The 26,746-nt window shown below is 37.6% G+C and overlaps 1 protein-coding gene across 6 annotated transcripts in view; it reads right to left on the bottom strand.

Moving 5' to 3' along the window:
• JPH1 (junctophilin 1) overlaps window positions 1–26,746 on the bottom strand; it is an 89,699-nt gene that overhangs the window by 15,071 nt on the left and 47,882 nt on the right. For all 6 annotated transcript variants that reach the window (XM_035890080.1, XM_035890076.1, XM_035890078.1 and 3 more), the window contains exon 3: window positions 15,931–16,049. In XM_035890080.1, coding sequence (XP_035745973.1) covers window positions 15,931–16,049 — 119 coding nt within the window. The remainder of the gene's footprint in view (window positions 1–15,930; window positions 16,050–26,746) is intronic.

The following is a 26,746-nucleotide window of genomic DNA, read 5'->3' as shown; positions in this document are numbered from 1 at the left end:
CCAAAGGCACTGCAATTGCTAACAGTAGGGCTGGTGATCCTTCAAGGAGCAATTCTGAATTCCATGGTAATACACATCGCTGAGTAACCTGCCATAAATCTGATTTCCACAATTTAATGAGCTTTTGCCTCATTTTAGTACAATGATTTCTACAGTCTCAAATTTATTAAGTTAATGCTTCTTTTAACTGGCAAAAAAGACTTCTGGAGTAAAACATCAACCAAACAGAAAATTCTGATGTTTTCTGGCAGGACTGCAGGACAATGCATTTTCAAGTAATAGAAGAACATTTCTGTAGTTCTCTAAAATGATAAAGTAACAGAGTAATTAGTAATTTACGGAACTAAAATATACTAGAAAATTGAATTTAAAATAGTACTATGTAAACTAAAACTACATTTTAGTTCTGTATAAGACTATGTTTTTTAAGAGTTAGTCTGCTGCATCCTACTCTTTTGCAACTTTCTATGTACTCCTGTATGACCTTGGACATGTAATGTCTTACTTGGTCCACATGTAAAAAGAAAGTATTTAAAAGCTCTTCCCTGAACCAAAATTTTTTAAGACAGGGAATTCTGTTGGTATCAACAAACAATTTCCACAGGAAACATTTTCACTGTGCCAGATGCATTCCTTCTTAGAGGGAATGTTGTGAGAAACTGCACTAGGACTCCACTAGAAACGCCACTCTCTGGGAGCAGAAAATATGTTTTGGGAGAGTAGGTTTCTCTGAGCTAAGCTTGAGATGCTATGCAATACAGATGAGAGCCTCTCACCATACTGTGGCGGAAGATGCCTTTTCCTGCAGCCCTGGCCTCACATGTGACTGAAATAGGCTCCCGCAAGACCCTATAGGTAAGCACAGGCTATAGGACTTCAGCAGCTTTGTCACCTGGGTGTCTCCAGTCCCCATGGTGGATCGGTACTCCCAGTTGTAAACTGGTTGGCTGCTGCACATGAAATGAGGATCCTCCTTCCCCTTCTCCCCCTCCAATCTGTAAAGGCTCAGCCACAACCTTTAAATCAGTTAAAAATTATTTGGATGGAAGGTGGTGTAATTATATACCCTGTGCAAAAATGCTAATTTGGGAATTACCTGGCATTACCAATGAGACTATGCTTAATTAGGTCATCATAACTTGCAAAACTATATTTAAAACCTAGAGGTTGATGTGCTCTTTACTGTAGAGAGCTATTTTGTTCTTCAGACAGTTCTTCTATTTGTGTTTTTCAGAGGAAAATGAAAATGAAAAACATGGCAAAACCACCTTCTTCATATATGGTAATAGCATTTAGACTCTTACTCTGTGCAATTTTAGGGTAAAAAAGAAAAAAAAAAGAAAAAAGAATCAAAAAAAAAGGAGACAACTTCTCCTTAAGACCCCCCCAACTTTATCAATAATTTTATAAACATCTTATAATTTCTTCATGATACTTCTTCCACTCTCTTGTCCGCACAGCCTTACCATTCTTACAATTCAGGAAAAACAAGCTTTTCGTATTACAATTTTATTAGTCTTCTGAAAGCAAAAAAAGATTGCATTGCCACTAATGCAGGCTCCAGAATACAATATTTACAGAATATAATATTTATAGTACTGTTGATGCTCAAATGATGTGATTCAATTTCAAGGTATATTAGAAGTAATTATTAAGTAAGCATGCACTTATTTCTGCTTTTTAAACTAGAGTAAACAATACGTGATATAACCTAACTATCTTTAGTGCTACATAAAGAGTTAACAAATATATAGTGCTATATAGAGAGTAACCCAGGTAACAAATGACATTATAGTGTCATGATTACAAGAAAATTTATGTTGCACTTATCGATAAATTCCACCCGTGAAGCAGATACTTCACTCCCTGATTTGTTTATGCATATGTGTCGTTAGCAGAAGGACATTCAATCTTCACTGCAAGGTTTACTGATTGTCTGTGGGGTGACAGTGACACAATCAAAGCTATTTGTTCAATCGAGACACTGCAGTCTATACGCAAAACTTTCAAGATTAGAGGCCCCTTTTTACTAAACTACTGAACACTTCTATAAAAAAGAGAGAATTCCTGCTCTGAAAAGTTCACAATCTATAAGTACAATACAAATGATAGCAAAAAGGTTATACCAATAGCCCATTTTACAGATGGAGGAGCTAAACCAAAGGGAAATCATAGCCCAAAGCGCAAGCTTCATCTGAGTAATCTCTCTGAATTCAGTGGTCAGTTGTCAATAAAGCACTGTCATGCTCAAAGCTTTGCTAAATCTTTGGTAAAGTGATAGCCTAAAGTTGCAGAGGAAGCCTTCGTCAACACTAGGAATGGACTGCAAGCCTTCTGAGTAATCAAAAGCCAACACAGTACTTTGGCCTTAAGTTTGTCACAGATCTTCATAATTGTCATCTTCCTGGAGAAGCCCAGAACTGTCTACTGAATCAGAATTCGAAGACATGGGAGAAGGAAATAGTAAATTTTGAGTAAATTTCATGCTGCACATTATATTCTAGTACAAATCCAGGGCACGATACTGTTGAAACAAAAGGTGAAGTGTTTTGTGCTTAAATGCACTGTTTGGTGTTGGTACTACAGGTTGCTATATACTGTCCGAGAAATAAGCCAGTGAAAACCATCTGGTTTGTTATCTTCTGATGTGATCAATGGTTTTCTAAAGTATCACTATTGGCAACAATATCTATGCTCTCATAATAAAATTTATTTGTTACTCTGATGAACAGTAAAAAAACCTGGAAAGCCTGGTGACCCATTAGAGGATAAATTAGTATAGGATCTTTTTTTCCAGCAAGCATCCAAAATGCTCTTATGTTAGGATTTTTCAGGATCTATTTTATAACAGTTCTTCAGCATTCAGGATGCTAACTGTAGGTGAAGGAAATAAAAATCATCGTTTATTAGTCTGCTAAAAGAAGGGATTCAATGAGTCATTATGAAACTGCAAATAACTATATTCAGTGAATTTTAGAAAGACAGTTTTTTTTATTATTGCTTCATTGTGGAGTGTGTAGGGGGGGAAGAACTATAATTAATGTCATTAGTGCTTCCTCTGTTTTATTCTTATTTTTCTGAAGGTTATACTGATAACAGGAAAAAAAAAAAAGCTTTTAACTGCTAGGCTGCTGGCTTTAATTCAGCCCAAATGAATGGAGGGCTGTGCAATGTCATGTGTAAAATGTGTTGATGAACTCAGCGGAGCAGAGATATGGTTATGGGTTTAGTAATGTTTGGCAGCCCTGTCTGCCATTTTGGCAGACTGAACTGGGACTGAATGGGGCTGGAAATGAAGGGGTGAAGATTATAGCCATAGAGAAACTGATGGATATAATGCAGTAAGTGGGCACCTGGCTTGATTGCCAAGTTGGAGGTGAGATTTCCCTAGAAAGAAATGCCCTACTCCTAGTGATGCATATATTTAATAATTCCTTAATTCAAAATGACATATGTAGGCCTTGTTGCCCTGTTTTGGCTGCATCTAAAGCTGGTTATGCCAGCTGGAATAATGGCTCTCCTTAACTGTACTTCAGAATGCTTTACAGAAAGAAAATCACACATTTGCTAGTTTTAAAATAAAGCATGTCACAAAAGAGAAAGAAGAATTGAAATGGAAGGGATACTTGACACTATCTGGTGAGATTTAAAAGAAACCCAGGTCTGGATGCCTGCTTTAACTTTTAGCTTCTGATGGCAACTGCATTTTGGTGAGGTAGGATCAACATTTTAAATGCTAGTAACCAGCTTCCCTAGCAAGGGGCAAATCAACAGTTCTGCCTGGATTAATTTTTGAAATCCATTTGGTTGCCATATTATACTTAACTTTTTTTCTGGACTTACTACCACTAGCATGGAAGCACCATGGCTGCCTAGGAAAGCAAACTACAAGGCAAACAAGAGGGGGGAAACTGCATGTTTTTCATAATCCAAAAATACTCTAAAATATAATGTTTACCCTTTGGGATGCTTTGTAATCTTTCCTAATTCACTCTTACTTCCAATGCCTCATTTCCTCCTCATCCCCCCTTGAAAATACCTTCCCTTAGCTGAAATTTTCTCCAGCTTAGGCTTCCAGGGCATCTCAATCTGCTGTTAGAATTGCTGCTTCCTTAAGTACTACCCCTGGAGGCAACACTGAAACTAGCATATGCCAAGAGTTACTCACTCACTCACTAGGTCCATGAACGTCATGGAGAATGATGCCTACATATATTTATTTTATGGAACTGTTGTGATTTGACCCGGCAGCCTGCTGTCCTTCAAACCATGTACTACCGACATGACCTAAAAATATAACACAAAGATAGCACATAACCTGATATACTATTGCCACAACCTGGCAAAGCCACATCATCATGCAGTGATGTCAAAGTTAAAATGCACAGACCTTCCTCCTAAGACTAAGGTAGCATCACTGAATATAAGCAGGTTTTAAGGCAGCCTTAAATGCAACCTTCCCTTCTTGCTAAGTAAAGATAAGCACCTACAATAGAAACTGCTTATTAAGTGCCTTGTGCAGAAGAACCCCAAACATACAAACTCTTGTGTATCGAGGTTGCCCTCTCAACTACTTTCTTCATCTCTGCTCAGGAAGCAGTTTTGTGCAGTATCATAAACAACTTCCAGGTAGTTTTGCTAGAATACCCATCTACCGTCTTTAAAATATCTGTCAGTATTTACTTTCATGGTATTGACATCAATGAAAATGATGGGGCCTTCTCAAAACCCACATCAAACAATTTCTGTAATGGACTAGGCAAAGATCAAGAGTGCTGAGTTACTTATTGACTAGCCACACATACAGGGACACACATATGCTTTGGCCAAAACCAAGGCTGGCTCTTAGGCCTCTGTGTTTACTCTGCTCTGATGTTTACACAGCATGAGAGAGCTATTGGTGTGGCCTGTGAACCGACTACTTTACTGACAGTCTCTCTGCATTTCACACAGGCACTTGCTGAAAAGTAAATGGTGTTATATTATCTCCCAGCACTGCAAGAAACTTCTTGAGAATATTGAAACGCCTACTCAAGCACACAAACTTGAGGTGCTAGCAACAGCAATGACAACAAAAAAGGAAATGGACTTCCACAAAGTGATCCAAATCACATGCAACATCACCAACTTGTGAGTCTAGCAGAAGGATGACACAACAGGGATGTTAGTACAACTCCTATCTGTATGAAAACCAGACTGCCTTTTCTCTCCCTTCCTATCAATTCCTCCAGATCTGAAATTAATTGAGTCATCCTACCATTAACATACCCAAATATAATACATAAACAGTATTTTTTGATTTTTTGTTTTTTGTATTCTCAATAAATAATTACAAAATAATTAAGGATAAAAGAACCCCTAAAAGAAAGATTTTCTTCCTCAAAAGGTTTCTAAATGCATCATTATAGAGTAGACATATACACACTGAAAGATCTGAAGGCAGGAAAGAATAGACTAATGAATCTCAAAAACTGCCTGCAGTCAGCACTAAGAAAGAAGAATGTATTTATTCTGACTGGAAATCCAATTTCTGCTCTGTTTCTGTGACTGCTTTAGTAGGTGACTAAAGTAGCTGTGACATTTGCGAAACAGGGTACAAAAATCATAATTGTAGCTGCATAGTAGATTACAGTGTAGACCCTTATATTTTTGGATTCATAACCATCAGAAAAATGTAACAGGTTTACCCTACCTGATCGACGGCACCGTAAGTGCTGTGCAGCTCTCTCTAACACCTCACTGGGACATCAGCTTACGGACACACAAATTGCTCGTGACCAGCGATCTTAATTACGGTTTGCTTAACTTACCCTAACTCTCTGTTGATGAATACTGACAGAACTTCAAAAAATATTTGCAAGATTATATGGTGTTGCATATGGCTCCTGTATATAGGACAGGCTTCATTTTTCCAGGCTAGATAATATACACGCATTGTATTTAATGTGAATGCTCACGGCTAAATAACACACGTACTATAATCTACTTGACTGCTTCTGAGCCTGCAGGCTGCTTAATATGAGATAAGTGAGACGGTAAGCTTTTAGCTTTTTCACAGAAAATCTAAAGCCTACTTTACTTCAGCCGAGCTGCACCAGGGCATGAGGGAGACTGAAGCCTGGCGTCAGTGGACGTTTTACCGCTATTACTAAGAACGGTACACGAACCTCTGATCATGGGACATTTTTCTGAAAACTAGGAAAAAATCCACTGGAAAATTTAGCAATGTTAACTGCAGCAATAGCGCTCTTTAAGCTCCTTTATATCTATCATAAAGGATGGGCAGAAGTGAAGGGCTATAATTCTGTTCTCATCACAACTGCATACTGTCTGAAAAGGTGAATTGTATATATATAAAGAAACTGTTAATGTGGCACAATAGCCGCCTTTACCCAGTGGAATCCACACTTCTTTAGATTTCTCCCATTGCGTCCACATCTTTCTGATATGACTATGTCCAAAGTTATACACGTATTTCAGATTCAGTGTCAGTGGGATCATGCAGAGAAGGGACCGTTACCCTTCTTCTCCATGACGTGCTGCTTCTGTATATACAGCCTGGAAGAGTATTTAGCTGCTTCTCCTGCCGTATCACATTTCGAGTGCACGGCTATCATCCTGCTCCATGGGCGTTTGGCAACTGGCCTCACCAGGAGCAGGTTCACATCTCATCTCCAACTGGCTGAGTCTGTCAGTCCTTAAGGACTTCTAGCGCTTCTGAGGAGCAAGTCTCCATCTTCAGTTTAAATACTAGGTCTGAGAATTCTGCGAACTACCTTGCATTTAGTGAGGGATCACGGCTGTAGATGGTAGCACTCAGTTTCAGCTATATGTGGAATGTGATCAAGAACTTTGTTTTTTCTCTGTTCCGGCTTGTATTTGCAACATACCACTTCACTATTATCTGCTGATTTAAATAACATGCTGTTCACCAGATTATACAAATATGCAACATATCGCCCATAATATTTGGCTAGTCATTAGTGAAGACTCAGATGAGATGACTACCAAATTCCTTGTCATTTTATTAGGCTTCTCTCTCCCTGCCAGTTTTCATTTCCTTTTTTTTTTTGTTTTCATCAACAACCTCCAGTATTCCTATTGGAATCAGACAGGAAAACTATCTAAACACATTTAATTCTCCTTTTGAAAACATTATAGAATCATAGAATCGTTTAGGTTGGAAAAGACCTTTAAGATCACCACGTCCAACTGTTAACCTAATACTGCCATCCCAACACTAAACCATGTCCCTAAGCACCTTGTCTACCTGTCTTTTGAATACCTCCAGGGATGGTGTAAGTGTCATGTCTTTTAGCTAAACAGGAAATTACACTATATTTGACGAAGTTCAGGACCAAAACTGAAACTAGTTTGGCAGTCATGCTTTACATTAAAACCAGAATACTTATGGCTCTTAATATTTGCTGTTCATTGTTCTCTTAGTATATCCTCTCCTCTTGCATAGCAGTCATAGGTTTGCCTTTCTATTCCACATCAAAACTTATAACATAAGCATCCCAGTTCCCAGTGGGAGACTGGTAATAGACTGTCACGGTTGTATCAGATACATTGCCTCTTGAGCCACATACAAGTACAGAGGAAACAGCAATTTTTTCCTCCTAGCATTTGATTGTCTTTTAAGAATTTGCTATCATATACTGAGAACAATTTTAAAGAAAATTTCTTACACAAACCAACCTTCAAGCTCCTGGTCTATCTGTCCACATAGGCAGGTTTACATAGATATTAGAAATTACTGAAATGATAGTAGTTGCTCTGCTGATACGGATCAAACAGCTTTGGAATAAAACTGCAACCACCTCCACAGGCAACTTGAAACAACCACAAAATGACTTGATTTACAGATTTTAGGAGGAAGAGAAAAATATCATTCATAGCTGTCAGGTGGTTTTCAGTACAAAGGTATTGCTCTTCAGTAAATTTAATAACCAAGTGAAATTTTTGCCAAAGCCCTCTAACTATTGGCTCTTTTAAAATCCTCATTTGTCAAAGAAACAGTGCCTGCACTCTTTTTCTCTGAACACCTTTCCACTCTTCCCCTAAAAAGAATGTTGACCCTAGGATATGCACCCAGGGCTTGGGTTCTAGATGTCAGCACTTCTTATGCCTGTGGAATATGTGCCAATAAGGCTCAATATTGGGAAGACATGAAATATGTGTATGTCACAAACAACCAAAATTACATTTGAATGATTTAGACGGGCAAAGTAACATGGAAATAACTAGGCAGTTTTAGACTCACTGATTCTAGTCACAGATTTAGATATGCATTACTGCCTTGACTTAAACTTCAGATATTTCAAAGGGATTCATCATTGTATGATAATGTTAGATTTCATTTTTTTTTTTATTAGTTTCCTTTATCCCCTTGTGTTTATAGAAAACCCACTTGAAATTATGGACTTGAAAGATGCAAAAGCAGGAGTAAACCAGAGATATCTAAAATTTACTGCTTTTAAAATGTATGGTTTTATGAATTTTCTTGGGAGGGTAGATAGAGGGTTAATCCAGTATTTTTCAATATTCAGAAACAGTATTCCTTAAGCTGCATTGCACTTCTAGCAAAATTAATTTCTTGTATCTAGCAACGGAATCAATTAAAAAGCTTAAGACTCTGAAGTGGGCTAACAGAACTGACTGCTGCACTGCAAAAGCCAGAACTACAGAAACACAACAATCAGTTTAATGCTGGAAAAACTAGGGCATGTGATCTGCTTAGTCTTCCATCATATTCTGGCTTCTTTCCCAACATATTCTTGATCATTTGTATTTTAAGAGAAACCTCTCATCATGACACTTAGCATTCTGACCTCACACGGTGTCATCTCTCCCCCTTCACCTCTGCGCTCTGAGTTTTCATTTCTAAATTCTAAGTTTGCAATATCCATTTACTGCTCCTCTTCTTCGAATCTATCCCATACTCTTCACAGTTTGGCAATTGCCCCTGACAAAATACCTTCTACTCTTCATCTGATACTTTTTGAGAAGCCTCTGCCGATTTCTTAGTCAGATTTCAGTATCAGTACTCTATCCTCATCCTCCTTTGACAGAGCTGGCCATTCTGCTCTTCTGGAAGAATTCTCCATGATTCATCCTTTTATTTCCCCCTCATTTTTCTTTCACTTTTTAACTGTACTTTCAAGGAAGATAAACTCAGATTACTCTGTTCTTGGTCCCTCTACCTTCTCTTTTTACAATCTTCATCCTGTTTAATATCACCATACAAAAAAATTCAACTACCAATTCCATGCTGGCCGTGTTTCAGTTCCAGGTGTGACTCCTGTTCAGATTATGATCTGAGTGAATAACAGTTACAAGACTAATAGGTAGAAATCTCCAAAATCTCAGTATGATCTTCTAATCATACTGAACAATACTACATTACTCCGCATTACCTAGGTCTATAATCTGAATAACATCTTTCTTTTTCAGATCTCTCTCTACACTCTCTCTACTTCTATGTAAGCCTTAAGTCTTGCAGACTTTCTTGGAATAAAATGCCATGTATATTAGCCATCTATTTCTCTGGCCTTGACAAATGTAGAACGTAGCTGCAAAGATTATTTTTTTCTAATGTTGTACCCTTTCCTCTGGAATACATGTCTCATTCCCCATTTCCTATAAAACAACATCAAAAAAGCCCACAGCAAGCATTAACTGCTTATGGTCAAGTAGTACAAGGCACTGCAACCAGCACAGCTATAGAGATGTGCTAATATAACCCATATCACATGTTGAAAAAATAACATAAGAAACCTAACCTTTTTCAACATAATTTCAGCCTTCACTAGTATAATAAAATCCTTTCAAACTAAATCACCCTACTCTAGTGAAAATTAGCACTGTAAGGGAAGTTCTCACAGTACAGACCTTGTTAGATGAATTTCAACATGGAACAAATATTTATGATGCAGTTATAAATAGGATTTATAATGGAAACGTTGACACTGTGATAATACTCCCATGTGATAGACCCTACTTCATCTTGTCCTTGGCTGATGGACACTGTGACAGACCAATATAGAAATTTACTGGAGCAGGCCAACAGTGGGCAGGTTCTGTGTCCTGGAAGGAATGGTTCTCTTGGGGAGAAAATGAATAATTTTGAACAGCAGAAAGGAGGCAAATAAAACTCCAAGGTAACACTGACCTCTTTGTCTCAGATTATACCTGTAATTAACACTCCTGTGGTGGCAGCTGAGACAGGTATACCTAGGCTAGAATTCAAAAAGCTACTTCAAGATAGCAACATAGCTGAGACAGCACTGAAGCTAGTCCAGGCTAGTTGCTTGACTACTTAGCTAGCTCTGTAGTCAGATCCTTTAGCCTTTACTAGGCAACCACAAGTTGTATCTAGATGCAAATTAACTAGCTCAGTACTTAATCAAAGCCTGTGAAAATTACACTGATAGTAACAGCTTTATCTCTCTGGAGGAAACTGGTTCTCTGTTATTAGTTTTAAGAGTTAATTTGCTCAAAACTAATTACGTGCCTTTTTTTCTAAGCAAACCATTTGATTATGTGACTCAAAAGTATCTTGGAGAGATTGAGAAAGCATCCTGAAGAATCAAGGCTACTCCTTTGCAACCTCTCATTCCCTTGCCTTCTCCCAAGCCCGCTCCCTTGTCCCAGATGCACTCAGGAACTCGGGGAGTGGGTTGAGCCAGCATGCGTGTATGGCAGTGGGGCAGGATGGGTGCAGAGTGCCAGCAAGCTGGATGGGTGAAAGGAAAGGTGTGGGAGGGTGGGGGCATCTGTACCCAGGGCTTGATGAGACTGGTGATAGATTTGGAAATCAAGTTGTGAACACTGGTATGGCAAGAGTTACAAAAAGAAAGGGGAGAACAAGAATAAAGCTTGAAACTAATACCTTTTCTTTTAACACACCTTTTTTCTTTGATTACTAGATAAAACAGAAGTGCCTTAGGATACTTCTACAAGCTCCGGCTTCTCCAGAGTTGTGTATAAAGAGGATGGAAGCAATAAACTGTAGAGAAAAGACGCCATAGCAAGAATCCCGACAACAGTTGTACAAGGATGATGAAGCTGTATGTTGAGTAAGTTCAGAAAATGAACAGGCTCTTCTATGACTAAGAATAACTAGAGAGCTTCCGTATGCTTTAAGGCACAAACTGATGGCACGGCTGGTAACTCTAACCTGGCAAAATGCTCATTGTAATTGGCTTTTAAAATAAAAATATCTGGCCTGGTCCACATGCATTTCGCCAGTACATTCCAGTTAATTAGCATCAGACAGAAATCTGTCTTTCCTGTCCATATGGAGTTTGCATTTTGTGAACTGGACCAGGTGGAGATGGCAGAGAGGAGGAAGATGGGAAGGATGTGTTTTCTTCCAAGGCTATAGATATCCACCACTGGTCAAAAGAGAAGGAAAACACAGTTGCTCTTTAAGCATTAGAGGCCATTAGAAATTGCCTTAGCATAAGCTTAACATGCTTATTTCTGAAACAAGTTCAGCATATTAATACTGATGCTGTAACAGTAACTGAATATTACAGGAAAAAATGCTGGTTAAAAATGACAAATTCTTATTCTTTTTGTTAGAAAATCCTTGTTCTCTGCTCGTATATTTCACCTAAAGAAATTCTGTCTCCCTCTTTAGAGAGCGTTAATTGATAAACTGCTCCTTGATTTCTCTCTTGCCTTGTTTAGGAGGTCAAAGGCTGGATGAATTGTTCGGGTGAGCCATGTATGTTCACCCGGCAGCTGGCTGGCCTGACAAATAATCTGCCATAAAACAATTCAGATCTGAATTTCCAGACCTTAATTGCTCCATGGTAAAGAGCCCAGACTGCTCTTACCCTGCAGCAAAGTAGTTTTACCCCTCTTTCATTTAATCAAATGTTATTCATTCAAACTGAATGAAAGAGCAGTACCCATTTGCTGCAGGATATATATGCGCACAGACAATTACGGCTTAGCTATCCAGGCTGTGCAAGTTCATACTTTAGCTTACCTCCAACAGTTTACAAGACTAGAGGTGGCCTGTAGAATTTAGAATGAACAGGTAAGTCAAAGCATCCATTAACCTTGTGCAAGCATAGAACAATATTTCCCCTTTTTCTGGGTATCAAAAGCCTTTCTTTTCTGTTACACCTTTGATACAGCACTCCCATTAGTCATTTGCCCTTCTCTAAGTTTTAACAAGAGACACAAACCAGCATTTATTGTTTTTCTCTAAGCAAAGACAATCTCAAACCACCCCTAGACAACTCCCTTGAATGAGGATATGACTCAGGTTTCATTTGTTTCCTGTCCTGGTATGCTCTCTTTTGACACATCTACAAGTTTAGTGATGCCTGGAGGAAACAAACAGGTCAGAGCTGGGATTTCTCAAAATTCGTTTTATTTGATGATAAAAAGGCCTGTAAATTATGGCCTCTATAAAGACTGCAACATCTGTTATATGTACAAAATGTATAGCATTGTGGGTAGGGCTCTGCAAAGACATACCATCCTCATAGCTATTACTCACCAGCCAAACCTCTGCTACAGCAAAAGCAGAAGCAGGGTCTTGCCAGAGGCCAGCGGGAACAAGCTTAGGGAAAACAGCTCCCTGTAACCTTGTAAGACCTTACACCATGGCAGTGACCCTTTCAATCATACTTGCTTTCCTTATATGCAAATATTAAGGTAATCAGTTACTGGGAAAGCTAAATCTCAAGATTTCTATGGTACCTCAATATTCATGACTCAGACTGACATTATTATTCTCACCCGCTGAATACTACTTTGCTTCCTACCGCTTTGTTCTCCTTTCAATCTCCTTTTACACTACATTACAAAGCTAGAACCTCTTGGCAGCTTCTGATGAATGTCTTAATGAACACAAAATGGAAACGAGAGAAAGTAATTGGGAAGTAAGAACCATCATGGTACAATGAGTGATGAATACTCGCTGTAATTATAAAATGTGTGCAATACTAGGCTATATGGCCCAGAAGGTTGTTTTTTAAGGATCTGAAATTTAAGAGCTTTATCAAAATATTTTCAAATATTTAAATGGACTTAGGCCACAGGTAATGCAGAGATCACTCATTAAGACAGAAAAAATGCTCAACTGTTGTTTACAGAGGTATTTGTATTTCACTTTTTTCCCCTCTTTCTTTCAAGAGACTTGTTGACATACTACATACATTTATTCACTGCTGACAGCATGCTTGCCTACTGTACTAAACAGTTCAAGCAGTGAGAGAAAAACTACACTTTCCCACAATAACTTATTTTCAAGACAATTCAGCACAATGGAAAGCTTTCTCCTAACTATACTTTCAGAGGCTGAAATACAACACTTATCATTACCTTGCAGTAGCACTAACAGAAACTTATAAAGGTACTGTAAAAAATAAAAAGTTCAAGCGACAGAAGAAAACTGAGAAGCTGCTATTAGGAAGTGATAATGGTTACCTTGTTTTCATTCAAACATGAAAAATGCTATCTGAAAAGCAGGTATTTACTGCTCTTTGTGTGACTGAATGTAAATACTTAAAAATATTTATCTAATTTATTACCATACATGACAAAAGCTAATGATAACATTGTCCAGTAACTCGTAGCATGACACTTGGGAAATATTTAAATAAGTAGGTATGTGTACAGGTGAGTCTCAGGGTGAACTGGTACCACTCAGAAAGGATCTGAAAATATCTGGAAAAGGCGCTGTGAGCACTGAGGATGGGAAGTATCTCTGACATGATACTATTTGAAAGGATCACAGTGATGTATGAATCTGGTTCTGCTGCAGTTTACTTGGGATAACTGAAATTTAGTTAACATCTTGGCATCTTAAAGTTAGTTAAGCAAAGGGAATAGTGATTTTTTTTCAAATGTGTATAAATATGTTGTATTTGGCCGTCTTGAAAATAATGAGGAAATTTAAAATTTAGACCTCAAAAGAGGTATTTATCTTTTGATAGGTAGGTATCTAACTGATAAGACATTTCCGCACAAAGAATAATTAGACTGAGAAATATTTTGTTACATCACTGTAAACATATACAGCTGCATTTGGGGAAAGGATACAAACTCTTCCCTTCTGTAACTGGAATAAAAATTTTAAATGAGAGAAAAATAAGAATTTGGCATGTTCTTTCCCCAAATCTCAGCTAATTTGTCTGCAATGCTGCTTCATATCCTGTGGCAGGAAGTAAAAAAAGATACCTAACAAATTGTTGATCTGGGGGATTTCTTCGTGTCAAATTTCACACCATCAGATGTTTACATTTTCTCTCGAGTACTCTAGCCATTTCTTTATTTCAAGGGTTTGGCAGCTTTGAAATACTTTCATTCCAAATGCTTTAATTCCCTCTTACTCCCATTCTCTATCAAGATTTCCTTTGACAGGGTGCCTTTTATTAGTTCTTTACATGGCTAAGCTCATGACTTCTTAACTTACGACTGTAAAATGAACTGCTGCTATAAACTGGGAGTTCATCAGTTGATGGAGGAATGAAATAATGAAAAAAGAAAAAGACTTGGATATCATAGGAGTAAGTATGGGCCACTAATACAAGTCCACAGGAGAGGTTGTATTGAGGTCATTTCCAACAGTGAAAGGTACACACTGATACCATTTTAAAGCTAGTGAAGTCTTACTGCTGGAAATAGTTCTGTTGAGCTTTACCTACAGTTCTGGACAGCCATGCTCAAGTAAGATGAATTTGTATCAGGATGAGTACAAAGAAGGGTTGCAAGACTGATAAGGGGAATGGAGATTCTAACCTGCATGAGGTGCCCAGCCCTTGAGTTATGCACTAAACAAATAAAAAAAGAGTGCCCCAACCCTCCCAACCTCAAAATACACAGATTGCTCTCTACAACTAAATACTTTGGAATAAAGAAGAAAACAAGTATTCTTTAAGTTAACTGACAGTAAAGATTTAGCAACAAGTCATATATAGAGGTCATTTATAATAAAAATTGAAGGAAATAGATGGAGTGTTAGAAAATGTTGAAAAATATTGTTGTTTTTTGATTTTGCAGGTCATGATATTAGCCTGCATCCACCATATGGGTACATTTAAGGATAAAGGAGTTTGTGTCTGAAACAAGGATGTGCAGAAGATGAAGGTAAGTGAAAATGAATCTCAGAGCTATAATCTCTACTAGCATACAACTGAAGTCCTTGAAAAGTCATAACAAGATATGACTCAACTCATTTGACAGGTGAAAGAAAGGACAGACATGAAAACATATTAAATTGGCAAGTGGAGTTCCATTTTATCTATTCAATCTTAAGCTAAAGAGCAGTACACAAATATACTAAACTCATGGAAAGACACCAAAAACCCAAAGCAAAACCCACTTTGTTTCTTTTTATGTGACAGGTAAAAATGAGTTGCAGTGTTGATATCGGTGACACAGGCTTAATTCTAGGATATCTTGAGTATGGGACTAATGTTCCACGGAGCACCACAGGCATCACAGAGGAAGATTCCCTCACAGCTAATATATATGCGTAACGGTAAAGCACTCTCCAGAACTCAGGCCTTAGCTAATGAAGACTGTCAAGAATTCCCTTGGACAGTAAAAAAGCTAAGGATCTTTCCCCTAATAAACACACTCGAGAAATAACCCAAATTTCTGTTGGTTTATGTTCTATGAAGTCTGTCTTTGATACCATCCTGAAGAAGCTATTAATTTGAGGCAAAGCTGTATGCTTGGTACTGACTTTTCGACACTTAACTGTTTTGATATAAAGCAACAGTCACCAAATGATTAAAAGATGAAAACAAATCTCCTTGAGCAATGTACACTCTTCATTACTTACACAACTATTGTTTCTGTATAAAGGACATTAAAAATGAAATAAACTTTTTAACTTAACACAGAACCCTTTTACGGCAAGAAAAACAACTAGCCACAAAAAATCCAATCTATAATTACCTGGTTGGTAGAAATTTGGTGAAAGTTCTCTGGCAACTGCTCTTGCAATATCACATTCCTGGCGAGCAGCCTGAGCAGCCTGATCCGCAGCATCAGCTTTAGCTCTTGCATGTGCAGTTCTGTATGGAGTAGAAAACAGTTTAAATGCAGAGGAGTCTTTTATGACTTGCATCAATAATGTGCGAGCAAAGGCCTGCTGTCCTCAGCTACCATACACTACACTATATAGTACACTCATGCCCACTTGCTATAAGTAACTGCAAATCAGTCACAGTATCTCAGAATCAACAGGTTATTCCTCTCAGTTCTTTAGTCCTGATCACCCTTGTATCACATTTACTTGTAGGCACACAGTTTATAACCCAAACTTATAGTTAGAATTTCTAACTAGAAAAAATAGCATCGACTGAAACCTGGGATTATGATTTTAATACATGTTACCAGACTGTCTACAGAAGGTCAGACTGGGCCACCACACTGACTCCTAAACCAGGGTCTGTGAGCCCAGGATACACGGTGTTCAAGCGGACTGCAGAATGCTATTAACTTTACAACATTTCAAAGATAATATTCAGTGCTGGGTTCCATGTAAAATTTTTTGAAGGGAAAATTCAGCTGTGTTGGCCCAAAAAACTGAGAAATGTCTTCTACAATCAGACCATGTTAGAAAGGAATGTGATGGAAAATGTGTTTGACGCTGGAATAAGCATTTGTATAAATGGGGACTTAACAGTATTAAATTCTCATAACTCACTGAATTTCAAATCCAAAACAATTTGAAAAGGCAACTTTTCTGAAGTCAAGACAACAGTTTGGAATACTTCCATAAAGTAATCTGCCCTCTGCTTCCACTTTCTTTCCTTCTGCTATTTCTTAAAAAGCTTCAAGAACAGCTCGTGCAAGCGTCTCTGATTCCAGACTGTGCAAACTGATAGTTGTGTTACTGCAGGATTGCATCACTGTTTGTCCCATCTTCCGTCCCCACTTCATTTTTTAAACAGTCATCTATTTAGAAATTCCTGATGGCAGTGATCTCTCTGTGCCTCTACAGCATTAGCACATAGCCTAGAGCTATGAAATGGTTCATTAGAACGGAGGGGAAGCTAAACATGGCAAACCAGTACAGTTTTTTGAGCCTTGAGAGATATTAATAACGTTTCTAAACCAGATATATTAAATTTCATGATCCCAGGAATTTTCTCGTAACATTCGAGTAGAAAACTGACACTTAAGTAAGAAAAAAATTAGTTAAGAGGACAACAGCAGCAGCAACTTTTATCCCATGTGCTTGGTGATACTAAATCAACAGCAATCAAACAAACTAAAATTTTCAACAACTTTGCTGTAAGAATTCAGTTTTATTTTCAAGGAATAAAGATATGTGTTTCAGACGAAGCAAGAATTAAATGTTAGCATTAACCAGAATGAGCACCAAGAGATTAACAGTATGGCAGACTTTGCATTTCTAAAAGGATTTTTAATCCCGTAGGGTACTAGTATAAACACAGACATAAAAAACCCCACACAGACAGTTTCATTGGTGATGCCTGGAGAAGATTTACTGAAGTTACATCCTCCCTAAAATGTGTGCACGATAAATGTTGAATGTTATTTCAAAGCTGAGCTTGTCATCATTTACTGGATAAGTATCAGCTCATGCTGCCTTCTCACAGGTCCCTCTAGGTCTCTGAGAAAAAAGGTAATGAGCAAATAAGCAATAACACCTTCGACTTGTACTCAGGATGGGGTAAAGAAACTGTTAATCAAAACAAATACACCGTATAATCCCATATGTGTTCCATGCAGTTCATGAATGGTTGTACGGTATGTGCTTGCTTAGTAACAGTGATCAAACCCGTTCTTTCTCTATAATCATTATTTTCAATTAGATGAGCTATTCTTAGCTCCTGCATAATTATGTCTATGTAGCGTAAACTTAATGAAGCAATCCTAGCACTGGGACATTGTTTTGTGAGACAATAATGTAGTCTGCACATAGATAAACTAGACACTGCTCATCCTTTTGTGATGATAGAACAACCAGACTATTCCCATATAAAAATAATCTAATACTATTGCCACCACTGCAACAGACATTTTAAAAGTTGATATACTAAATGAGAGGCATCAGGAAAACATATTGCCAGGATAGTACAATTATTTATTGATGCCTGTGAATTTTCTGTATCATTATATCCAAGAAGCAAATCATACATCCTGTCCAAACATACAGTATCCATTAGTTAAGGAATTAAACAGTGACATGGGTAATAACCTAGGGAAACTCTTGTCACATGAAGCTGGGCAGAAGCAAGTCACAGCAGGAGGAAGCCAGTGGAACAGAAGGTAAATGAGCGCTGCTTTCCTCAGCTACTTTATCTCACACCTTTTTTTTTTCCCACCTCGCACTTCCTGCTATTCTGCCCCTTTTGTACACGCAGTCAGGAGTTCCAGCAGACCAGAACAGGAGTGACTCTTCAGACGTGAACGCTGCCAAGGCATGTCTCAGCGACACACTTGAGCAGAGCCTCAGTGCTCTGCTGTTGCTGAGAGACACCGCAGCAAGAGGAACTAAACACGCACAGGCGGGTAAGGCGCAAGAAGGGTGGTTTATGCTCCCCAGGAGGCCTTCGACCAGCCAAACAGAAGTGTGCGCCCGTGGCTGTGCTGAGGCTCTTCCCCAACGGCCTCTTCAGCAAGCATCGTCGAGGAGTTATAGCAAATGGGAAAGAAGAGGAGAAACCGGCAGAGCCGGTGCTTCCGTACAGAGCAGAAGCACTGTGCTTCACCTGTGAACGCCGGCTCTTCATTATTTGCGTTATTTGCCATTTATCACCTTGGCAGTTAGATGCTGTACAGGCTAACCTCAGCACTGCGTACTTTATTGTCGCAATTTGCAACTCTATATTCAGGCATTTCTTTCACTTCCTGCACACTTACTTGTGTCAGACTCAAACAATTTTTCTATTGCTATTTGATTTCTTGTTTTTTTTTTTTTATTCTGACTTCCACACCTGATTTGTCTGTATGTTTTCCAAATCACCTGCTTACAGTTACTGCTGCGTGGCACTATATTTTGTTTGTACGTTTTTATTCTGCCTTGTGCTGACCCCCACACTATCAGAGTGTTATTATCAGAGACTATGGAGAAATATGTTAGTTTTGAATGGCAACGTTTATATGGGAGAGCTATCAGAGCAGGGCAGCCCCATTGAAATAGAATCCATTTACTCCATTTATGCTTTAATTTGGGAAAGCCTTCTTTACCTTTTGTTCCTGGAGTAATTTTTTCACTGTAAAGTCTTGAAATTTTGTTTACTATCAGTAATTATTAATGGAAATTTAAGTGTCATAATGACCCACATTTGAATGACCACCATCTACTTGAGAATTGCTTTTTTCCCCCAGAACACTCTACATCTTTTGCTGCAACAAGAAATCTTTATGAGAACTTTTGAAAGAGAAAACTCAAAAAAAGGTCTCCTTTCCTCTCTCCCAGCCTAGAAAAAGACTGCAGTAGGCTTTGTGTGCTGTTCCACACATTCTCCAGGAATGGTCAATCTGAAGTTTCATCAGCAGAATAGAAACTATGCACAGAAGTAGGCAGCAATCCACAGACTCAAAAGAATATAGGAAAATAAGGGGTGACCTGCTTTGCAATGCTGCATTCAGGTTTTAACCCACAGCAAAGGACCTTTAATGATTCTTCTTTTAGGTGAACAGGCAGTCCTTTGTAAAAAATCATTCTGGGCAACTGAAACACATATTACTAACTCTTGAACTGCCATGTATTTTTTTACATACATATCTACTTGAAAGTATCACCCTACCATTAATATTCCATGTGATGCCTCAAACATGTGCTTGAAAGCTTTCAAACCAATATGCAAGTATTTAAAACAAAACCAATCCATATCTAGAGGGACAATCTACCACGTAACTAATGAGTTCACAGTGGTGGTAAATGCAGTCAAGACAGAGACAAAATTAAGTTCCATCTGTGGTGGGAATCAAACTGTAGGTGCACTAAGAAGGAACCCACAGCTGTAGCTCAGGTGGTGTGCTGGTACCAGGTGACTGCATGTGGAGTCCCCCCTATATCTACCAGTCTCTGTCATCAGTGAGTGAGGGCTGGAGGACCAACAGTTAACTGAATAACTTTGCTATTGTTAGGAATTTTATTTGGACTCCTATCAGGGTCTGATTTTGAAAGAAGCCTAAGCTTTCTAGACTGTGGGACAACTGATATCATTACCGATACCTTTCTTTTCTGTGTTTTGTTGGGTAGGTAAACATAAACATTATCTTAGCTACACTGAAGAGATTATAAGCACAGTCAGGGGCTTCTTATAAGCAATCTCCCCTTCCAGCAATACTACAATCAGATTTCTATCTACTTAAGTCTGAAAAGTGACTTGAAGGAGGCGTATTGAGGGCTGGAAGAGCTTAAACAACATTATTGAGCATTCTGCAGCAACAATGCTTATATAGAATACCATGTGTCTGGAATGCATTATGTAATGGTTATCTAAATTTAAAACCCATTTAGAACTGTCCATTACCCTCCAGATTATTTTGTATTTCCATGGTATCCTTCAGCACACTTGTAGTGCTGCCTCATTCAGAATCAACTAAAAATGTAAGCAACATATGTTTACTTTGTTTCATTTTTCAGCTTTTATTAAACTTAGTGATTTCAGCAGAAAGCTTTCCAGGAGCTTGCTTTCTATTTCTTAAAATAATACAAATAATTTTCTCTGTTTTCTATTTGTCAAACATATGAAACAATTAGGTTCCTATCAAATTATCCTAAATTAATAATCTCAACAATGTTACTTATTAACAGACTTCCATATTATCAAAAAAAATCAGTAAGGGCTAAACGTACATGACGTTCTCAGAGATATATTTAATTAATGACAGCTATCAGGTTTGTCTGAGTAATATTTCATATTGTGGGTTATTACCCATAGCATCCTTTTTGACACTGGAATAGTCTAAAAAACAATCCCATTTTCCTAAATGCTAAAATCCAGTGATTTTTCTAGAAAACAAAGAATATTCTGTTGGTTTTTTTCTAGGTATGAAACTTTCCAACATTTTTACATTTCTTTCTATTGGAGGCTCAATTCTGCAAAACCAAGCTCTGATAAATTTGCTACAGAGATCAATAGCATTTCCAGGAAAAGAGGAGCTGGAGAGGAAGAGGAAAACTTTAAGGAGTGATGCTTTGGCAGTTTAATTTTCTCCTTGTCCTCATTTTATTTCCATATTCTTCTGATATTATATATCTGTAATGAATGCTAGATAATTATCTAGCATCTATGCATTTTTTAACACCACAAGTGAGAGACTGGCATTTGTCAAGTGTGCTAGTCATCCTCCTCAGCTTCTTTCACTGATAATACTGGGTGAAAACGATATTCTGCTTTGGTAGGATTAAAAATACATACGTGCAGAACTATGTAGAGCTACCTAAGAACTCTTGGCTTCATCACTCTCAGCAACTCATTGTTGTAATGTACTGTCGGAAGTGAGGGTAGGTCACTGAATACCAGCAAAAAATGGGAGTTTCGGAGAAAAACAGAGAGAGGAAAATGACTGACAGATACTGCAATATGAGAGCTTCATGTCAGTGAGAAACTTAAAGCTCTCCTAAACTACAGATTGAATTGACCGAATGAGATATTATGTCCTCAATCAAGAAGACTGAACTTTAAAACTCTTCAAAGTGCTTTACTCGATCAATCTCCTTCATGCTTTGCTAGATTTTAGTTTCAACCAGCTGCTTCTTCCTCATGAACTGAATTTACTCGGGCACTCGACTACCTTGGTACTACCAGTAAAGCCTCATGTAGTGAAGCTTCAGAAGATCTATTGTGTACACACTGCTGGCATGTTGACCCGTATCATCTTACTAAATGGATTTTGCTTCTGAAAACTCCTCCTTCCCAGCCTAAATCCATTTCTCAGGTTCTTTTCAGTCCTAACTCATATCGGAACAACTGAAAAAAATACTAACCTTTAGTTAACAACTGAAAAACTGAGGAAATTCTCTACAATTGGCAAACGGCCAACCCGACTTCAGTACTTGAAAAAAATTACCTGGGGTGATGACTGGTTAGTCAGATGTCAGTCTTGGGCATAAATAACAGCATAAATAAACTGGATCTACATCCATAAAGATTTACAGGCTAATAGTACATAGTGCCAGACATCATGCTTTAACAAAGACTAGATTTTGCCAAACACTTCATACACATGTAAAGATTATGGGTCATATACTTTACCTAGATTGCCTTGATTTAATGTACTTGGATTGTTTTCAAGGTTTCTGATTTTGTACCCTACAGCAACATAATTAAACAACAGCATAAATTACATGGTATTAATAATGCACATTAAAATGGATTAAAAGCTAACTCTCTGACACATCTCAAAGCTTAAGGCAGAAGACATCAAAGAAAAGGGTTGATATCTACATTTTATCTTAGGAATTGGGTTTTGCTCCAGAGCTGTTTAATATTTTACTTTTATAATGTCTCAATGCAAGCTAAAACATACTATGGTGGAGTTGGCAGATTACACAACTTCTGGATTAAAAAAAAACCAAGAGGACACTTTACTGTAATCTACAGTTCAATGATAACAACTTCAAAACCCATTGCATTTAACTGTACTTAAACAGAACACCGGGAAACAAAAAATCTAGCCAGTGTGGGAGACTGGAAAGAGTGGGAGAATGGAAAGTAGTGCAGACGGAGTATGAGATCATGCTGGCTAGCCCCACACACTGTGGCAAAAGGAAAGGTTAATGTGGCCCTTATACACATAGAGATGAAAATCAAGTATAAACACGAATTTGTTCTTGCTGTACAAATTCAGAATCCATAAAACTACCAATGGAACAATGCCTGGCTCATCTACGTCTCAAGAACGAAAAATAAATGTCAGGACCACAGAATAATTGAGGTTCTAAAAAGAAAAGCTTTTTAACTTAAACTTCTTGAGCCTCGTATCTACTCATTATTGAAGAAACACTGAGAAGCCACTTACCATGTTGTACACATGGATATCTGACAGTGGAAAATGGGGAAAACAAAATGGGGAAGACAAGTTTCAGGTAAACATATAACCGATCCAATGATTAGAAGCTGAATTTAGGCACAGTCAACCTTGAAATGTTTTGGGTATGTTTTACAGAGTATAAAATGGATCCTTCTAAGTCTTTAAAACTATATTAGGCAGTGTACTAAATGTCCTCTTTAATCAATTTTTTTGAGAAAAAAATGACATGGCCTTTTGTTTACAGGAAGTAAGATTAGATGATTTAGGGACTTTTTACATTAGGTATTTCAAACACCTGATGTAAGTGCTCTGACCATCTCATTGGAGGCTCCTCACTCCATTAAAAATAAGAAACTCAAACTATTTACAGTTTGGTCCTCTGAACTGTGTGGATGTGTGGACTCCTGCAGCGGTCAGCATGAACACGCTCTGCTGTGCCTACGAATATATGAATGTTCTTATGGCAAACACCAGCCTATATGTTTGTTGAGGAATCAGCCACCTTCTTATGCCACTGTGGTCCACATCAATACAACTAGAACCGCTCAGCAACTCAGGGGTGCCGAGGTACATGTTTCTGTAACTTATACTAGTCACATGTGTACTCAGCAGTTCAGAAAAATTTTGGGTGAATGAAGGATAGCAACCTAAAAAAGAAGGTATTTCTGAAAATTCACTTTTAACAATTGAGATAAATCAGTTCAATTTCCCTAATCCGTCTTTCAGGACATCACTCTTGCTCACCTGTTTGGAAAAAGACTCACGCACAGATGTCTGAATTTAAAAAGTGGTTTTAGGTTGCTGTTAAGCATCACTAGAGCAGTTGTATTTACATGGTACTCTCCCCAACCTTAGGTGTCCCACTGGCCTGGCATTATTTATGTGCATGCCAGATAATCTGCCCTGGATAATGGAGCTGGCTCTTCATGTGATGTATTCAATTTTATCCATCATTCTGTCAGGAGCTTAAATGAATGAAGTTTTGCTTTCATATTGATTGTACTTAACCCTAGCACTGGCATAGAATCTTGAATATGGCACAGTCTTCAATTTCAGCAAGATGAGCAGCATCATTTCAAGCAGAAAGCAAGTTTTCCTGTGGGGCAGCTTACTCTTTGGGCAAAACACACTTCTGTATACTAGGCTCATAGGGTTTTATAACATAGCTTTGCCAATGGTGATTCACTGCCAGTACCTTTTCATGTCACTAAGAGTCAAGTACATCTAGAGAAAAGTGTAAAACTTGATGTGCACTTGTCTATCTTACTTTATAGGATAACTATACCCTATCCTATTTTATTACCAAGTTTCCTTTGTGAGCAATATTTTCTTCCAGTTCCCTGGCCCCATAATGTTAATTCTTGCAGACAGGAGGGTTTTTGGAGAGGGGTAAAGGAATATCTGCAAACAATTTGTTGTTTCCAATCACCAAATCCAATTATATTGGTTGACTGAAGAGCGCTTCTGAATCTAGCTGGAAGCATAAAAAAAAAGATGCATATTTGAGCTTCAGCTGCTCTTGATGACACAGTTAAGTAAAGAAAAAAAAAGGAGATAAATATGTTTGTCTTCCTTTCATCATAAAATATGAGCTTCAAGGAAAAAGAACCCCATGTAATAAGGATTTGGCACACAGAAGGCAAGCCTGCTCAAGGAAATGGGAACACATGGACCGTTATGAACATTTGCGTAGAGAATTTCCGAGGTAGGTTTAGTGCACTGCACTTTACCCCTGCCACACATTTTTTTTTAAACTGTTCTCTACCTGGGCCAAATGAATTAAAATAGTAGGTATGACAACTGCTATCAACACCACCAATATCTGGCAGCTCTTCTAGACTCTGCTTGTAACAAAGCAACAACATATCATCATACGAGGGATACAGCTAGATGAAAAATAAGAACAGCTTACAGGAAGAGACTAGGAATTATTTTCGTATCAAGATGGACTGTTTTTTTCAATTTAAAAACATTATCTTAATATTTTTCAGCCTTCTACCGACTTTTACCATTTTCGATCACTTGTAATAATAAGAAAAAAAACAGAAAATATGAACTCAAACGTCCATTTTTAGAAAACAATACATTTAAAATTGTTTTTTGTTAGAATGATTCTAGTTAGAAAACTTTTAGAAGCTCTGTTAATCAGTAAATTTGTTCATGAAAACTGTGTCAAACATTGTCCTTGGCAATGTATTTCTTAATCTCTCCTCTATACAGGGTTGATGTGTTTTTACAATTTTTTTAAATTTTAGGGGAAAAAAAGTCCACAGTGTTACTTATATTTTAGCAAAGAATACCAAAATATGTGTAGATTAAAATACGTAATATAAATCCAGTATCTGTTCTTTCTTCACATCATAATATAGATAACTTGCAACACACTAGTTGCATGAAAATTACGTTACAGGAAATTACAAGAAAAATGTGAAAATGTATGTAAAATTCTGTGGGGTTTGCTGGCTTAAAAACATAAGATAAACACCATAGTCATAAATACTTCTAGGAGTATGCTTCATGATTTTCCTAAGTGACTTTGGCAGCCTGTAACTTACAGATTATAGTAATAGTATCCGAATCCAAAGACTTCGTTACTTGGAGGAGGCTTGATGGAGGAAAATACACTAAAAAAAAAAAATCGCAACTAGAGGTTTAGTGGGTTGGTGCTTATTTGTTTTTCCCTCTTCCAAAACTGTAGCACATACATTTATTTCAGCCATTTAATAATAACAATAACAACAAAAATAAAAATAATAATAGTAGTAGTATGGAATTGAAATCTTATAACAAATGAGAACAGAAAGGATACATTGACCGTGGAATACAGTTTTAATCTAAAATAGTTTTGGGGAAGCTTGAAAAAATATCTAGAACATAATGGCAAACAAATAATTCTTTACAAGAAACAATAGCCAATTTATGCATGTGTATATTTAGAACTAAAAAAAGAATGTGGCAATTAAGATCTCTAAATAACAAACTTACTGACATGAATTCAAATAATCTGTGGCAATGTTAGTTTTTTTGAAGAGTCCTTTTAATATCTTTAGGCATTAATAACTAGTGCGGAAACAAAACTACAGTATTTTCATCCTTTTAAAGGCATTAACTATATGTGTTTAAATTTAATCATTGGTGTCCTTAGCAATCTGACAGCCAAAACTGATCTGGGCTTATTTTTCTTTGCATGGTTCATGTCTGTTCCCTGAACAGGTGCCAGATGTCTAGAAAAATAGTATTGATAGAAAAATGTCTAGCAAACCATTCTGGGACTAGTTCTTCCATTTTCAGTTGTTACAAATTCTTGGACACGTTTAAAGATAACTGTTAAAAAAAATCACAGAAATACCTGAATAACAGAAAACACTGATATGTTGTATCTGAACAGCTTAATTAACAAAAGGCCTAAACTCTCCAGGAAGGACAAGTGCTCAAAGTGTAGGGATGGTTGTATGTGGTCTGACTTTTCTCCAGGCTGGCAGATATGAATCAAGCTGCTTGTATTATGCATTAAACATCAAGAGAGTGAACAGCATAAACAAGCAAAGGAAAGACTTTGATGATCCCTCCATCTGTAAACATGTAATTCCTCTTAACTGAAGAGCACTGCAGATTGAGAATAACATCAGACCATTTCAGACACAGCGCAGGTGACAACTATTTTGCAGGTTTTGTTGTCTCCAGCCTGAAGGAAATGCAAAACCTGCGTTTATGACAAACGCAGTCGACAGATTTAAAATAATCTTCC

Source organism: Egretta garzetta, unplaced genomic scaffold, assembly GCF_000687185.1.
Source record: "Egretta garzetta isolate BGI_Z169 unplaced genomic scaffold, ASM68718v1 scaffold251, whole genome shotgun sequence".
NCBI lineage: Eukaryota > Metazoa > Chordata > Aves > Pelecaniformes > Ardeidae > Egretta > Egretta garzetta.
Note: the sequence above shows the minus strand (reverse complement) of the source record. Positions and strands in the feature narration are given on the sequence as shown.